Consider the following 18,275-nt stretch of genomic DNA (forward strand, 5'->3'; position numbering starts at 1 on the left):
ATATGTGTAACTGGTGCTGTGTTTTCCAGTTTACAGAATCACAACATGTGGACGTTGTTGAGTGCAGTTGCTGGTTGGAAATCCTCTCTAATCACTGAGGATGTGCCAAATCAACATCTGAGGAACATTTGATCCTTAATGAGACTGCTGCGTGGTGTGTGGCGGACGGAGACTTGCATAACTGTAGTGTCCAAACACTCATGGAAAACAAAGAGTAAAAGCTCTAATACCCAGAATTCAGCAGAATTCTGATCAGCTTTAAACATCACTGTTTAAGTGCATTTAAAGGATATGGGTGGTTACGCTGAGGTGGTCATATTCTGACTAATTTGTTTCTCCTTTGTAATATCCTTAGAAATGCTGCTACTTTCATATATTCATAAAGGCTCTGCTGTACATTTGCTGTTTATTGCCACAACAAAAACGCACAGACAGTTAATTATTACAGACGTTAATAGAACACAAGAGTTAAAAGCTGTGGTTTCAAAAATAAATCCAATTATATTAAATCTTTAACTATCCTTTTCTAATCTATAATTTTAATAAATAACAGACTTTTTTTTCTTGATGTACTGATTTGATGTGAATTCAGTAATAAATATCCAAAGATGCCTTTTAAAGTAAAGTCTGATTATCGATACTGGAATGAAATCGGCTCCAGGTAGTAAATAATGGTACAAAAATCAAATCATGGGGTGGTTCTGCTGCTGCTTCCTGGTGGTCATGTGATCACAGCAGAGGCGGTCCAGGACGTCCCTGGCCGGGCCACTGAAAGGTGCTCAGGAGGACACATGGAGCTCCCACCCTCCAGTCCCGTCCACAACTTCTCCGATGCATTTGGGACGCAGCGCGCATGCACACGCGGGATGTGAGTATGGACACTGCTGCGCTTTTCTCCGGTGGTGCGGATTTAAACATATCTCAACGTTTCTTCACTTTTTTCAAAAAAACAAATCAAGTTTAGCACAAATTCTAAATGGAGCCTGATGAGAGTAAGATATCTGTGTGGGTCTGCCGGGAGGAAAAACTTGTCCTCGGCCTGTCAAAGCGCACAACCTGCTCGGATGTCGTCAAAGTGCTCCTGGAGGACCAAAACTCCCAGCACAGTGGCCTTACTGCGGGACAGTCCTACTGCATCGTGGAGAAATGGAGGGGGTTCGAGAGGATTTTGCCGAACAAGACGAAGATTTTGCGGCTTTGGGTGGCGTGGGGAGAGGAGCAGAGGAACGTGAAGTTTGTGCTGGTGAGAAGCGAGGCGTCTTTGGCGAACCACGGAGCCCGGAGCGCAGAGGCGCGGGTGGTGCTCAGCAAACAGAGCCCCTGTGTTACCAAGGGGCCCGCGAGGACTCCCGTGACTTCGGTCTCACCGGAGAAGCAGCGTCGGATCGTGAGGAAAGCTTTCAGAAAGTTGGAGAAGATCAATAAGAAGAGGGCAAAGGCGGCGCACAGAGATGCGTCTTGCGCGGAGAGGATGGAGACTCTGGTCCATCTGGTGGTCTCTCAGGATCATACACTCCGACAGCAGATCGAGAGGATTACAGAGCTGGACGCAGAGATCGAAATGTGCGAGGCAAAGGTGCATTTTGACAGAATTAAAAGACACGGGATTAATTACGTGCAAAATACTTATTTGGTGGGCGCTGCTGCAGCTTCCAGCCAAGAGGGAGACAAAGGGTGTTCAGCTGAGACTTTGGCCAAGTTTGAGGAGTATGTGCGACAGTGTGAGGAGGTGGTCAGACTACAAGAGGAGCTGTGGGAGCAGGAAGCCCTCATAGACACCGTCTCGTCGCAGATCCAGGAGGAGCTGAACCGCCGCTGGATGCAGCGGAGAGGAGGGAACTGGATGGAGCTGCAGAGCAAAGACTCGGAGCCTGGTTGCGGCTCGTCATCCCTCCCCACATCCGAGCCAGGCGCAGCATCAGAAAACGAGCTTCTTTTGGAAGAAGAGAGGATCAGGACGCAGCTAGATGCGAGTTTATACATCGGTCTGCGCCTCAACGCAGATTTAGAGGCTATTAGGAGCGATTTAGAGCTGACCCAGCAGATTTACGGGGCGAGGGAGAAGGAGATGAGGGATTTGCTGGAGAAAGTGAACACTCTGGCTATAGAGGAAGGGACAGGGGGCGAGGGGAGGTGTAGCCACGGGACAGGCGATAAGACGGGGATGATGAGCACTTTGGAGGGGAAAAGCGGGTGGGTGGAGCAAGCCAGGGGTCTGTCAAAAAAAGCTCCCAGTGTGAACGACGACGACTCAGACACTGGCTTAAGTTCTCTACACAGCCAGGACTCAGACAGCCTCCCTGTGTGGGAGTCATTGGTTTAGGATTTTACCAGGAAAGTGGCTTATCTGCCTGAGGAAAAAAAAAAATCTACACTCTCAGGGATCAGAAATACTCTGAATAAACAAAAACGTCTCTGTAATATTTGGGGAAGATGTCGTTTTTTGTTTTGTTTTTTATCTTTGTATGGCCTCATAAACAACCCCTTATTCTGCTACTTTTATAAAACCCTTCTTGAACTGGTTCAGGAACTACACTTAATCTACCCAAGAATCTGTATTTTAGCACATTAATAACCCGGTTTGATGCTTCATTTGCTTCCCTTTTCTTAAAAAAAAAAAAAAAAAGAAAAGAAAGAAAGAAAAAAGAAAAAGAAATAAACCAATAAAACCTTGTTTTGTCTGGGGCATGTCTGGGTTAAGAGATGACATATGCCAGAATCAGGTTTCCACAACCTCTGCCATAATGAAAACCTCACATACAACAGGGCGACGTGGCCAAATCAAAGGTGTTTGGAGATTATTATGCAGATGTTGAACCACGTTATCTTCGTTTTCACTGTGACCCAGACACAGAGTGACTAAAATGCAATAGCTCTGCTGTGAATCATAAAGTTGTGATAATATCTGGAGTCAAAACAGAAGCCCAGAGCTCAAACGGGAGGTCTGCTCTACATCCTGACGACTCACTGAGCAGAAGTGACCTTTCCATCACAGACGATAAGTAGTGACATTTTGCACACTGACATGAACAACAGTATCACTGCTTTGTCTCCCACGCGTGTCTTAATCTACAGCGGCTCCTTTTGAATCTGAACAATATCGCAGCGAGACAGCAGCACGCAGCCTGCGGCTCAGTCCAGTAAATAAATGTCCTCCCTGTCTGTCAGCCCCTGAGTGCACAAACAACAACACGCTCCGCTGGTCTGGTGAGAAGCAGCTCCTCAAGGAGGACAAACTCTCAGCTTAGAGAGTTTAGAGGTTTTGGCCAAAACATTTCTTCCTCCACAACCAGAGACAACTGAGTCAACAGAGTTCACACAAATTACAGCCTCATCAAAACAATGTTATCTTTTCCTCAGTGACTCCTAGATGTGTGTGAGAATATATGTAGTGATGCAATTTGCTGTTTAATTTTATGATGCAAACCACAAGAATCTCTGCTCTCTAGTTCACTCAGTTTTACTCCTAACTCCTTTTATTTGGTGATCCTGGTATAACTTTAAATCAGCTTTCTGTGAGATTAATTACTCTGTTCAACAATCAAGGAATAACCCTCTATACATCACTGTCCAGATAAATAAACTAGACCTCAAGTTATGTGGCTTTATTTATTGACAAAATGTCCCTGAGACCAAGATAACACAAAATAAAATATACCAGTGGAATGAGTGTTTCTGTATGGAAGCCTTAAGCGGTCATGCATTCAACAACAAACAGTTCACCTTCCAGTAGGCCTGTCACACTAGACTATTATTATTCTTATTTTACTACATTATTCCTTACATTAGTTTTAAGGACATCCATCGGTCAGCATATTCATATGGTCACGTATGATAGAACTCTTTCAAATTAAATGTATCGAGATACTGAGAAGCTTGTTTTCCAGAGATAATGAGATAAATAACTCGCAATCTCGATAAAAGAGGAAATTAAGTCATTATTACGAGAAAACAGAGGAAATGATATGTATGAATCAGGGCCACTTAGGGCTCCCATACGTCTGACCTCTAACCTCATGACTGAGTGTTTGAAGTATCTTTTGATAAGGAGGACCAAACTGAGGAGTCCAAGCCAATGTTTTATAAAAATGCAATCAGCTGTTTAACCATATCCCTGAGTCTGGTTTGTGCTGTAGTACAACATCTTTATTTCTGTTAGAGCAAGTTTTCAGCTAAATCAAGGATACAGGGAGAGTGAGGTCTTGTCGTTGTGGAAGCTGATATTGATTGTTATCAGCGCTGATATCGATCTTAATGATCAGGCATCGGTTACAGTTACAGTGAGACAGACTGAATATTATTAGGTTACCAGCCACTCGTTCCACTAAAAGTGACATTCATTCAGTCACAGCAGACCGCCTGCTACAGTTCTATCTCCACAGAGATCTCATGAGACTTGTGACAGGACATGAGAGATATCAGTGTCAGGGGACAGCAGCAGCAGCAGCAGCAGCAGCAGCAGCAGGAGGAGGACAGCAGAGTCCTGTCCTCTGGATCCACTGACAAACCGCTTTCATCTGGAGTTTAGACCATACGATACTCGCTCCTGAACTTGTTTACTATCAGAAAAAAAAGTTCAGCATCAGAGAATAATAAACATGAGACCTGTATTGAGTTTCCACCCTTGATAAACCCACCCATGATCTGCTTTATACCCGAGTACACAGTGATACTTAAGACAACACAAAAGTATACATTACTTCCTGTGTCTCCAGGATTGTATGCCTACGTGATACGTGTATTGAAATACTGAAAACCGCAAAGAGAATAAAAGTGTTTTCTCAGCATATACAGTGACTATGTGAAAAGTTACGGTTTGGGATAAAGACTCTTCCCAGTGTACTTAGTTACACACAAAGTTACACATTTTCGCTCTGGTTCTCTGCAGAGATTATCATTTTAAAATATTGCCAGGAAACATCTAATTAAGCTGTGTTTTAAGTCTACCATTCTTAACAACACAAGGTAAATGTTTCAAAGCAGACTGCAGAATGAGCACATTAACACTTCTCTTTAATGCTGTGCTTAAAATTAAAACGTTAGTCCACAGCAACTGTAACCTTTCTGTCTGGAGTTTGCATGTTCTCCCTGTGTCTGCATGGGTTTTTTCCACATGCTCTGGCTTCCAAAGACATGCTCGTTAGCTTCATTGGCGATTCTAAATCACAGTGGTGCATGTGAGTGTGAATGGTTGTCTGTCTGTCTGTGTTAGCCCTGTGATAGACTAGAGCCCTGTCCAGTTTGTAAATTTAATATTATCAAAAAGAGACAGCTCAGTCTATACACCAGCAATGTTTTATATTCTGCTTAGTTCCCTGGGAAATAATCATAGTACGGAATATACAAGGGGGTTTCCAAGGCAGTCAGAGTGTGGAATGTCTACAAGTGACCAGCTGTCATCAATGAGCAACAACCTAATCACTGTACATGTGGATGGGATTTCAGTTTAAGTGTTAGACTGAGACTGAGGGTAAAATTTAGTGTTCTGTATCCACAAAAACGCTGCCTTATATGGTCAAATGGCATGGCAGTGTAATATAGGGTTATGTAAAATACCAGTGAGATGGTGAGATCCAGTCCAATTAAATTACCACCGGGGACAAAGTGGACTTTATAGGATTGTATAATAGAGCAGTTTTTAGTGTGCGGGACTGCAACATTTGAGAGACTGCCCAGGCTTCTTAAACGATACAGTCTGAAGTTGCTCAGTGGCCGTGATCTGTGAAAACATGTTTGTGCTGGGGGCACCTAGTCACAAATCAAAACCATTATTCAAAATATGTTCCACTCCTACTGCAGTAAAGTACAAAAACATAGAATTCTCACGACAAACCCGTCGAGAAACTGCCTCAGGGTTGTCTGTGGCCACTGATTTAATACGCGCAGTGGGGTGAAGACTTTTTAGATATGCCTTGTTGTAAATTAATTTTTTCCTATTAAATATTTGTATGAGTGCATGCCTGAGTTCTGGACAAAAATGTGTTTGAGAGGTCACAGTGAATCACCAAATTCTAATCACTTCATCCTTGAGTGCAAGTGAATGTCGGTGCAAAGTCTGAGGAATTTCCCCTCCTAAGACATCAGAGGGATGAGAATTAGAAACTCTTCTCTTCACATTTTTGAATCGTGGCTGGTGGACAATGAGAAACAGTGAAAGTGAACGAAATGATTTGATTTGAAGTGAAGGGCCTAAGCCTTTGAGTCCCCTTGAAAGGGACAAATTATTTAATCAGGGATCCTCTAACATCACTGATCACATTCTTAAACAGCAGTTTCATCGCATCATGTTTAAAATATATTCATTCTGAATGAAAACTACTGTAAAGCTGTGTCTTAATTCTCAAACAAACCCTTAAAGGTGCGAAAACCTGACACAGTATCATCCTAGAATTTCTGGAGTGTCGAGGTCTGAAGCTAGAATTGGTTCTCACAATGAGGGAAACACAAGAACAACCTTAAGTGTCTTTGTTCTTTGAATTTAGGGCAACATCGTTGTCAAACAAGTGGGAGTACTGTATTACATGCTGTCTGAATGGCAGCCTTCTTGCTGCTTGATACACACAACAGCAGCCCCCTCTGTGTTCACCTCTCTGCTTTGCCACTTTGTTACACTGAGGAACATAAATGAACCTGACCTGATAGAAAAACCCTTTATCTCGCCAGCTAGGGTGTAAGACTACACAGAGTAATCTCAGAGGAGAGCAGAGGGACATTCTTTGTCCTTTGTTTCAGTGATGAAGTCTGTGTAGAGAGTTTCCCACATCTCTGAAAGGAGTTGCATAAATGTCACGTTTTGATTATGTGAAGTGTCTCCAGAACTCTTGGAGACATTTGAGAGAAAATTCAGGAATGTGAAGTGTCCTCCTCGAAGGCCTTTTCTAGCTTTTCTTTATTACACGGACAAAAGACTATGAGGAATGTCAGTCATGAGTCGGAAAACTTCTCTCTCCTTTATTCAGCCAGACCTACATGCAGCCTTTTTGTTTCAAGTATGTCCAAGATTCACCGTTTTCTTTCCAGTTCCTGACATGTCCACAAACATGCTCCACTCCAAAGTCCTGCACACGCTACTACACCATCTCAGGGCCTGAGAAAGAAAATGCCACAGTCTTTGTTCTGGGGTCACCACAGAGTTCGTAGGTCGTATTATCAGAGGTTAAAGTTACTGAGGCATCGCTGCCATCTGACTCTTGCTGCTGGGGGTCATGGAGGTGAACAGTGGGAAAGCAGGAGCCGATAGAGAAAGCACACTTTAAGCAACGGGACTCAGGCTCTTCATTACAGGTCCTGCAGGGACCAGAGGTCTCAGTCTAGCTACTAAATCATTATGTCACTATAGTTATGTTTATAAAGAGCCATGACACCATCCCCATGCATCAGCTCTGTCCAAATGAAGAAATGACATCCTGAAGAATGTCCTTTTCAGAGGAGACTTTCCCTGTCAGTGGGAGGCGTGTCTGATAACTCCATTAAAGCCCCATTTCATCAGAAATCCGTCCTTCAAATGAGTGACCTAACAGGATCAAATTAAAGGAGGCACCGAAAATGAAACTCATCTTAGTTTACAGCCTATGGCATCAATAATTTTGCGCAACAGTTTGTGCAAATGCATGTTTGGTGTACTACGAAACACTTTTCACTGGTAAGTGAACAGCTCTAACATCCCTCAATATAATTAAAGTTGAAAAGCCAGTGTCTATATAATTAATAGCTAGTCTCAAGTTACTGGCCATGGGCCATGCAAAGACCCGCTCTTAGGCCACTGTTTAATAACAGAGTTCCAAGTTCTCGCTAAGTAAATACTTGTAAAGGTAAATCTCAATAAGCATAAATCACAATACACATCCAGTTCTGAACACCAGTGTTGGGCAAACTGTCAAAGTTCATTTTCAGTTGTGGCACAGTGGTGAGCACCGCCTTTAATTAGACCCTAGAACCAATTAGACCCATTGAAGGGGCGTGGTCACTCTTATCCAATCACAGATGAGGGAGAGCACAGGAACATTTACATACCTACCAACTGAGATACAAAACTGGCAGTAATGGCAGAGCCCATAACATTGTTACCTTGATATTTTTGTTAATTTTGTTTTTACATTCCATATAAAGCACAGGTTTCTGACAAGTTTTGCTAAAAAAAAAAAATAATAAATTATAGAAATTATTAAATATAAATAACTAGAAATGACTTAAGACCTCGTGGAGGTCAAACATGCTGTATAAATCCCACAGTGAACCAGTGGAAATGGAACAGTTCACCCTTTGCGAGGACCTCCCAATGATACCTGCGCTGTAGCCCCTTACCCTGATCATCAACTGGGTGTCTGACCACTACCCTAATATTAACATAACCTAAAATTGTAATCTTCATAAAATAAAAAAAAGATCACACGGTAAAAGATAACCCTATATGTTTTATATGAAGAATTTCCAGCTTTCAAAACCATCTCAGATATTTTGGGCACAGAAATATCTGTTATACAGTGAATTATGTCAACACTACTTAAAACTAAATTCAGCCGTCAAATTAATTAGATTGAAATGTATTTTGTTTTCTGTTGTCAAAGCAAATTCCATGCATTCAGGGAAAAGAAAGCTCTTAATGGCATAAACCTGCCTGTGTTCCCCTGTAATCCCTGGAATGTGTCACTTTGTGTTCCTGGGAGCCTTTGTTCGCCATCAGAGAGTGATCTGCCATGAAGTCACTAATGAAGGTACTGACTTGAGAGCCAGGACTTCAATACCAGCGCTGAGGTGTGAGCCTCTCAGAGGGCTCTTGGCCTGCTGCTAACAGACTGGAGCTGCCAGTGTGCGCTCATTAGACCTCATTGTGCTGGTGGCAGGTGTGTTAATCCTGTAAGGCTGGGTGGTGACCCCCGGGACCTCGCCTGTGGGATACTGTACAGTCTCCTTCCGAGCCACTCAAGACCTGTCACCTCTTGTAAGGGCAGACATAACCCAGATCTGTCAGCAACAAACTCATTACCCTCCAATAACATTTGAAATCATAAATAGAGGAGAGATGAAGAGGTTAAGTAGTAGAGTACAAAGTAGTGGCTACCGTCCGCGTCATAAAAATACTGTTAGGTCCTCATATCTTTGGATATTGACAAAGGTTTTGTTATATTAGCCGTTTACCACAGTTGTATGTTCAATGTGAGCTTAAAGTGCAGACTCTCAGCTGTAATTTGAAGGTATTTACAAATTGGAGGAAGGGTTTAGGAATTAAAGCTCTTTAATATGTAGCTGTCTCCTTCTCAAGGGACTGAAAGTAATTCGACAGTTGACTCAAAAGCTATTTCATGGGTTGCCTGGGATATTCCCTCATTAATCCTTTATCATTTAAGCAGGTAAAAGGTCTGGTGTTTATTCCAGATATAGCATTTACATTTAGAAGCTGTGAACCCACTACAGGTGGTCAAAGGAGATCTCAATGAAAGTACAACAGACCATCATCAGGCTGAAAAACAATCCACCAGAGAGACAGCTGAAACTGCTCACATTGGTGAGCTCAGGAACTTCAAAAGGTCTGGACGTCTATAAAAGACAACAGTGGCGGATGATCACAGGATCTTTTCCCTGGTGAAGAAAAACCCTTCACAACATCCAACCAAGTGAAGAACACTCACCAGGAAGTAGATATCAGTATCTAAGTCTACAATAAACAGACGACTTTGTGACGGTAAATACAGAGGGTTCACATCAAGGTGCAAACCATTAATCAACCTCAACAACAGACAGAGCAGACAAGACTTCAATATACATCAAAAGACACCAGCCCAGTTCTGGAACAGCGTTCTTTGGACAAATAAGATCAACCTGTATAAGAATGACAAGAAGAAGAATGTATGCAAAAGGCCTGGAACAGCTGATGATCCAAAACACGCCACATCTTATGTAAAACATGGTGGTGACAGTGATGCAGGACTTCCAATGATACTTGGTCAATGGTGTTTTACTGATGATGTGACAGAAGGAGCAGCCAAATAAATTCTGAAGTGTACAGGGATTTTTTTTAAGGCTAAGAATGCAATGTCTAGGTCAATCACCAGATCGCAACCTGCTCAAGCATGCTTAAGATAAAACTTAAGGCAGAAAGACACATAAACAAGCAACCACTGACGTAGAAAAGGCCTGGCAAAGCATCACAAAGGAGGAAACACAGAAAAAAATAATTAAATTTACATTTTATTCATGGTTATGTTGATTTGTCCAAATACTTTTGAGCCCTTGAAATGAGGAGACCGTTTAGAAATGGTTGCTATTCTGTAACGTCTCATAGAGGCCTTTCACAGTGCGTCATCAGTCTGGGAGTCGCTATGTTGGAGGCTCTCAGCAAGGCAAACAATGCATATGGATTGAAGTAGGTTGTGGAAAACTTTGAATTATTGCCATGGTAGCAGGCTGATTAATGGTTTGCACCTTGTGGTGAACCCTCTGTATTTGCTCTCACAGCCACCGGAGTGGTGGTCTGACCTGTCGACTGACTCACCAACAGTGTCATCACAAGAGTAATGCAGCAAGCCGAGATCATAAAGTAGTTCTAACAAAAAGAAGACCATCATAACAGGAGCTCAAGCTCCACAGCTCTTTGAATGGCTTCTCTTAGTGGCCCTGTACACAGTTTTTATAAAGGTGTTTCACGGTTCAGGGATAATTCACATCCTTCAAGTGTCATCTTCAGGTGTCTGTGGCAAACAGTACCACACCCACGTGTGAGGATGGGATAGCTGGACGTATTCTAGAACAGGGCCTAGTGGCAAATTTATCTCCTCCAACAACAGAGAATCTTTTATTAAGCATCACAGTCTGCGAGGTGTATCAGTTACAGAAAACCTTGAAGATGTCTGGGTGTTTCTGAATTTTCCTGAATGATCTTCCTCTCCATAAAAGTGAATGGATTCTGCTCTAGGCAAAAATCACAGTATCTCTTCTCCAGAACAATTGCAGCTGCTCCCCTCCTCCTTATCACCCAATGGAGAAGTTTGGTTTCACATACAATGGTTATGGATTGTGTTGCAGTACTTTTGTGGGTCACACAATTTTTCTCGTCGAAAAAAGCATAGGCTGTACAGTGGAGACTGAAATGGGTTCAAAACAGGATAATTATGTTGCACCTACTACAGCTAATACATATTTAAACATTACAACAACAAATGGTTAATAATAGAGAAATATAGACATTTTAACTGGATTATTCTTACGTAAAGTCTTAGTTACGTAAACAGTGCTTTTCCTGCTACTTGATGGTCCAGGACTTCTGTGTGTGTGTATAAGAGGTCTGCTTCTAAAAATCACCTCCTACTCCTCGAACTATGGCAAGCGACGTGGAAACAGAGAAGGAAAAACTTTATAAAGCTAAATGGAAATGATTCTGACAATTGTGCAAAGATATCTGAAGTCATCAAATATAACTGTGATCAGGGTATGTTATCACAAGTAACTAACTCAGTGAACCCACTTGATGCCATTTTCAAAAAAAAAAAATAATAATTATTAAATTTTAAATATATTTATGTTTATGTAATGCTTTTATTTCTCTGGACTCGTCCATAGAAATTAGATTTTCGGCAATGTTTAGAGGATGAAATACAGGAAACGGATGCTTAAAGCATACATTTTTGGTGCGGATGTTTATTGACTATGGTTTTCTTTTCTTGAGCTTCTTTGAAAGTGATGTGCACTCATCTACTTCTTTTCCACTGCTTTGCTAAGAGAGCATTTATTATTATGACTATGCTGGAATTGGTCGTGCTCCACAGATGGTTTGTCCCTGAATAACAGACGTACTGATTAGCATTTAGAAACAGCTGACAGAAGCCCTCTACAGAGTTCAGTCACACAAAAACCCCCTGTCTCTGGAGAGGACGGCTGAAAGCTTATTAACTCCAGAGGGGTCATGTTTAAAATGTATTCTGCATGTCTGGGAAGTTGGTGGCCTCTTGTCCTTTGTTACTAGGTATAATAAACGCATGTGCACTTTTTTAAGGCCTCCTCATAACAACAGAGACCAGCTGCTCTTAGATGAAGTGGATGAGAACACTGAGCTGCTAGTAGTCTATTAAAAAGATATATTCATAGACAGGTTTTTACAGAGAATTAAAAATAATGAGACACCTGCATGAAAGCTTGTGTCTGACACAGCTAACTATAATGTCTACACAGCATACCTGGCTTTGCCTACATGGTTTGTTGTTGTCCTCAGTCATTAAATGTAACTTGATCTGATAAGTGACAACAATTCAGAAAATCTGCCACAACAAGAAACACTTGGTGCAAACAAGGACAGCAAACGTACGTGCACTAATGTAGCTATATTTTAAGGCACATTATTTATTTCCTAAAATCAAACATGTGCAAGTTTTAATAATGTAGTCATGCTGGAATTCTTGAACAAACCAGTAAGTTGAAACTGAACTGGTTAAATGATGTGTTTAGTTTCTCATTTTAACTGCACAGAGAAAGGAGGAAATGAGGCTGGAGTGTGTATGTTTATATTTGACTTATCAGTGGAATGAAGCAGACCAGACACAGCTTGATGCGTGATGGTGATGTCTGATCTCGAAAGGTCGCAGTTACAATAATGCATGTGAACTCCTCAGTGTCATTTTCATTTCTTGATTACTGGCTGTCCAGCAACTCATCTATTGTGTCTAGGAAAACAACACACTAGAAAAAAGGACATACAGTTACAGTTATTCGTGGTTGAAATTTGGCCTGAACTGCAACCGTGACATCACCAAAGCTCATATTCAAAATGTTCCAGACCAGTTGTGTATTGTCTGTTTGTTGCATTGTTTGTTGCAGGCTGCTTCTGTCATTTTTGTCATCCATACACAGTGTTGACTGTGCAGGGAACAGTGTTGAAAATCAGCTAGCATGTGTATAGTGCATCAGATATTGCTTCAGCAATTACTAGCAATGTTCTTCTGTTCTTGACCTTTTTAAATAAACAAATTCAAGAAATTTATAATCAATCAGGTACCTATACACAGTCACACATCAATATACCAGACATTATTTTATCCACATAGCTAATTCTGTCTTTTGTAAATAAAAACTAAAATAAATACTAACAATAATAACCTCCAAATCTCTAGTCTGTGTTGCCAGGCAACACCTCAACAGGAAGTGTTACTCAATTTTTAAAATCTGGGACAGAGAAAATTCCCTGATGACAGTCAATGTTAAGAACAGAAAAGAGATGTGCACATATTATTACAATGGTGTGTGTCCAGTCGCTCCCTTCTCTGTAACACACAGGTGAACTCTCTCATTCCAGCTCTCCTCCTGTGACTTTTCAGCTTCTCTCATTCTTTTTTGTCAGTCTTCTTTCTGTCCCTTTTTAGCTTCCCCTCAACTCCTACCACCTACACTGTGTTTAGTCTTTCCATGCCTTCCCTCTTCCTAATAGTTGACTTACAATCCCAGATTTGCTTGAATATTAGACATCTTTTAATCTACTTTTGCTCTCACTGTGGTGCTGAAAGACTGTAAAACTAAGCATTATGCATAAAACCCACAAAGCAAAGTCATTAAAAAACAAATTCTACACTGCAAAAAAACTTAGGGTACATGTGGAAATGGAACTAAATGATCCTTGCTGTGGATTAAACTTCAAACTGCACAAAACTCACAGGAGCTACAGAACTACACTTATACAGCAGTTTATCTTTCCATTTTCCATTTCTTCTCCTTCTTCAGACAAAGTGCAGTGACAAAACAATTATTAAATCAACACAACTATATTTTTATTAGTCCAGCTCACAACAGATGCAGTTAGTTAACTCTGGCTAGCTCACTCTCTGACGATCCAGTCAGAGGCTGTGAATACAGCCGGCAGAACTGATCCCGAAGGCCTCTAGGCAGATTTCTTTGACCCTAGCAACAAATGAATGCTGAAATGTGATTGGATACGAGATTTTATGTGAAAATACATGTTTGGAAGCAGCACAACCGAGAGAAAAGCTATGAAAGGAAGTGAACAGATCTTTAGGAATTATGTAATAGGTATTCATGGAAAATATAATTAAGTCTGTTATTCAGATAGTTTTTAGGCCAGCAGAGAAGGGCTTGCAGGTCACCACATACTCCTTAAATAAAGAGTCTGAATGCACCAGCCCCTTTGCTTTTCCTGTTTATTTGTATATGGAAATAGGATGGATGTTTATATAGTAATCATAAAATGAAATCTCAATAAAACTAATAGCTTTGAGGAGAAAGAAAAGCTGAAAGACTGGTCCTATTGACATTCAAGTCCTATTGACACTCAAGTACAAACCTCACTAACACGATAAAACATAGGGCCTATTATGAGGTGTCGTCATGGGAACCAGACATGGGAACCAGTCATACCAGTCATTGGAATTAGAATGAATATATATATATATATATTCATTCTAATTCCAGGACTGCAGATTAGATCATAGGTGGTACAGAGATGTTTAATGGATGCTAGGAGGGGTGAACATTTTCATAAAACAAAGTGCGCTACAGCAGGCTAATAGTAAATGTGTTCAAATCAAATTGAAGTCTTGAAGTGCATTACATCAATGTGTTACTTCAATTCAGATCTATGATTCTGATGCATCTGATTATACAGGCCACTCCAACTTAGACCCTCATTATTTTAATAATATGATTTTGGGCTATATTTCTTAAATATTTTGACATTTTGGGTGGAAAAAACATCCAAAATTCACATTGATGTTTTCATTTATTAAATTTGCTCTATTGGAATTATAAGGAAATTATTGCCTATTTTAAACGTACATTTGTAATATTGAAATGTATGGCTTCAAGTCTAATGCAAAACAATAAAAATAAATAAAAAATAAAATAGATAGTCTTCATTTAGGGAATCAATAAGGTAAGTTTCATTGACACATTTAGTAACATTTTTAAGAGTAAAAAAGAATGTATGAAATTTTAGAATATATATCTTTAATGGAAAAATTTGTTGTTGCTCACACACTGAACCAGAATTCTCCATAGCCGTAATAAACGAACACACAACTCAAGACACAAGCCATAAAAGGTTTGTCCAATTTATCCTGCAGTAGTAATGGTGAGCAGAGCTTTCACAGAACAACTCAAAGGCTTATAATATATAGATATAATATATAATATAGAGCGACTGAAACAAATAATGCTCAGATTTGTGGTGTGGAAACGTGTGTGCACATTTAAACAGATAAAACATAAATTCCATGTTTAAATATAAAATCCTAAAGAACTTTCAACGCCAATAACAATAACTGAAATAATGAAAGTGAGAAAGCAGCTAGAGAGGTTTCATGGTGGCAGCTGTTGGATAAAATGAAGGCAAATGTAAATCAAAATGCCATGAAGTGCACCAAAGCTTTATAGAGATGCTATTTGATGAGGAGAAAAAAAAACTTTAGGATTGAACGTATGCTATTTGTCTATATCAGCTTTTCCGTTTTGAACTGTTCGGACCAAATAAGTCATTTAAAGATTCATCAAGTAACCAAAGACAAGCTGCAGCATTAGTACGCTGTGGAAATAATAATAATAATAATATAATTTGTTCATAAAAAACTGTTTAAATGGTAAAAGTGTTACCTTGGTTCACTTACAGACCACCTCTGCAATTTAATAGTGCAATGGGGTCTAAGTTTATTGACAGAGGCCCCCCTTCCACCCAGCCCACTAGTGTTGATCCCCAGTTAATGAATGGAAGCTGAACGCAGGCCGAACGTCCGTATGTTAAATTTGATAAGCACAGGTTTCATAAAATGACTCTCACGCTTGTAACTGAGTCCTTCATCACAGAAAATTAACACTGACTGCTAACTAGGCTGACTAGTTTTCAATAGAAGTACTGAAATAAATGATGTTTCTCATTAAATAAATAACCGTTTATTTGAGATCCAATAAATACTTCTCTAGGAAATATTCCTACGGAATCAGTAGAAATTGTGACAATACTAAAAGTAATTAGGCCAAAACGTTTGGTCACGTGTTTTAGTTTTGACAAGTTTCTTCTCAGATGAAGCATTTGTTTTACTCTGATGAACTGAAAATCATGCTTTGTTTTTTCTTACGATTCATCTGCTGGTTTCAGATGTTTCATCATCTGTGTCTTTTACAGGCTCGAGGGATGAGAAAAAAACACACAGTATGAAGTGAAAAGGAGCCTTTATTTATGTAACACTCTGTGCAATTACATCTTGATCCTGACATGTTCATAATTACAGAACATCGAGCCGTTGTTTTGGCCGTGTCGTGCCATGATACGGCCAAGATAAGCTGCCATTAGCACGTCATGTCTCGAATTACTTTTGTTTGACTCAGACACTTGACCTTCCGCGTCTCTGCCTCTCCTCCAGTTTCACATTGTAGCGCTTTATTGTCTTTTCGTCTTCGTCTGCGTCTTCTTCTCAGGAATACAAATTGCTTCTCACAATGTTTTAGTTACAGGCAGGGAGGCTAAATTATGTCCGATACATCTGTGCACATATTTTGACATACAGTGTTTCTGCTCAGTCATCCACAACACAGGATATCTGTTTAAGAACTACTGCAAGCGCAAGAGACAACATCTTTTGGATGATTCCAGCAGCAAAATATTCAGTAGCTAAATTTAGAAATATTTTTCATTTATATAATTTGAATGTATTGCTATAGATAGATGTGCAGATGCACCAATTTAAATTTTCCAACTTGTTTAAATTACATTGTGAGACTGCAGAACTATCACATATAATTTTGTAGTAATCTCAAAGCTATTTATAGTGTTTATATATTTCTCCAAACGAATATAAAACAAGCAATTTCTTCTTTAACCTGGATCAATCTACTGCGGGGAACACAATTATGAAAACATGGAAGCTTGGTTTGATTGTGTTACCAAGGAGACATTTATTTTAGGGTCCAGAAATGCTGCTTTCATGCCACACTTTTATCATTTAATTTCACACATGCCAATGAGCATGAACACATTATCCTGCAAAGAGAGCAGATGGTTGGAGTTCAATAAAGTATAATGTTGCATGTTCATTGCTCTCTGGATGAATTTTATTAAATTAGAAGACACTGGAGCCCGTCCTCATCCAGCTGTTAAGAAAAAGGGCTGAAAGAACAAAAAAATCTATGTTCACACTTCTGTATAATATTTTGCTCATGTCAAAGACGGTTTTCTGTTTCCTTGTCTCTATCCCCTTCTCAGAATTATAATTCATCATATCGTGTTTGTGTAACAGCGCTGGTTAAACTGTCCTACCAAACCAGATGCATCCCTGTATAACTGTGCTTATTGTGTGGCGGTGTGTGTATGTCCATGTTAAGGCTGCAGAAACAGTTGCTAAATGGAAAAGTTGTTTGCCTATGCCGTTATGCTCACATACTGATATCACCCAGGATGTGATCTTTAGGGTTTAGGGTGATGCGTTTTAAATGGAGCTGCACGAAGCATCTGCCTAATCCAATGAATGGAAGGGAATGTTACACTACAAGGCGGCTGCATCTGCTTATTTCGACCACACAACACGAGCAAAGAGCGGGAGGTGGGAATCGAGGACATCTGAGGGACAGTCTGTGGTGAAATGGACACCGCTGAGAATAGTCTCTGTCCCTTTCTCCATGAGGTGTCCAGGTGATATGTCATCATTCAAAGTCAGAAAAATCCTCATGTTTGTAGAAACAAAAATGTCTATTAGTTTGTCACTACTAGAAAAAAACTATTTTCACTGAGAATTTATGAATCTGTTAATATGGTGTGTTTTATTACTAATTTAAACTTGTTTGACAATCCCCTTCGAAGGCTTTCTTTAATGGACTGGTGGTTAAAGGGCTTTTGCATCTGTTCGTTGTGCTCTACTGCCAGCATGTGGTGAGAAGTCTCTCTGCAACAGATATCTACCTTTGTTACAGAAGTGTCTTCTTCTTTGTGTTTGGTTTTCAAGGTGTCGTTTTGTGAATATTGTAATAGCAACAGAACTACAAGCATAAAAACAGTGTTTTTATGTTTGTATGTTGTGGAACGTACACTGAAGTGTGTGAATCTGCATTAAAGTTTTCTGTGTGTGAATTTTTTACTGTCCTCAACTGTATGAAAGGAGCAATTTGAAATGTACTTTTAGTGCAGTAATACTGAGATACTGTCACCATGAATGGTTTCATAAAAGACCTTTTCAATACACTAATAGTTGCTCTTGGAATAAACTGCTAATAAACTGATATGCTATTGGACTACATGTTTATGGAACACATTTATTGAACCTTAAAATACACTCTTAACTGTCTTCACTGTG

The 18,275-nt window shown here is 40.1% G+C and overlaps 2 protein-coding genes across 2 annotated transcripts in view; both read left to right on the plus strand.

The window, feature by feature from the left end:
* tead1b (TEA domain family member 1b) overlaps positions 1–590 on the plus strand; it is a 45,090-nt gene extending 44,500 nt beyond the window's left edge. The window contains exon 15 of the transcript XR_007112439.1: positions 30–590. The gene's annotated coding sequence lies outside the window, so the exon portion shown is untranslated. The remainder of the gene's footprint in view (positions 1–29) is intronic.
* Positions 591–735: 145 nt separating this feature from the next.
* On the plus strand, positions 736–2,745 carry rassf10b (Ras association domain family member 10b). Its single transcript, XM_047580510.1, has one exon. The coding sequence runs from the start codon at positions 977–979 to the stop codon at positions 2,321–2,323; it is 1,347 nt and encodes a 448-aa protein (XP_047436466.1). The 5' UTR covers positions 736–976; the 3' UTR covers positions 2,324–2,745.
* The last annotated feature ends 15,530 nt before the right edge of the window (positions 2,746–18,275 follow it).

Source organism: Mugil cephalus, chromosome 3, assembly GCF_022458985.1.
Source record: "Mugil cephalus isolate CIBA_MC_2020 chromosome 3, CIBA_Mcephalus_1.1, whole genome shotgun sequence".
Taxonomy (NCBI): Eukaryota; Metazoa; Chordata; class Actinopteri; order Mugiliformes; family Mugilidae; genus Mugil; species Mugil cephalus.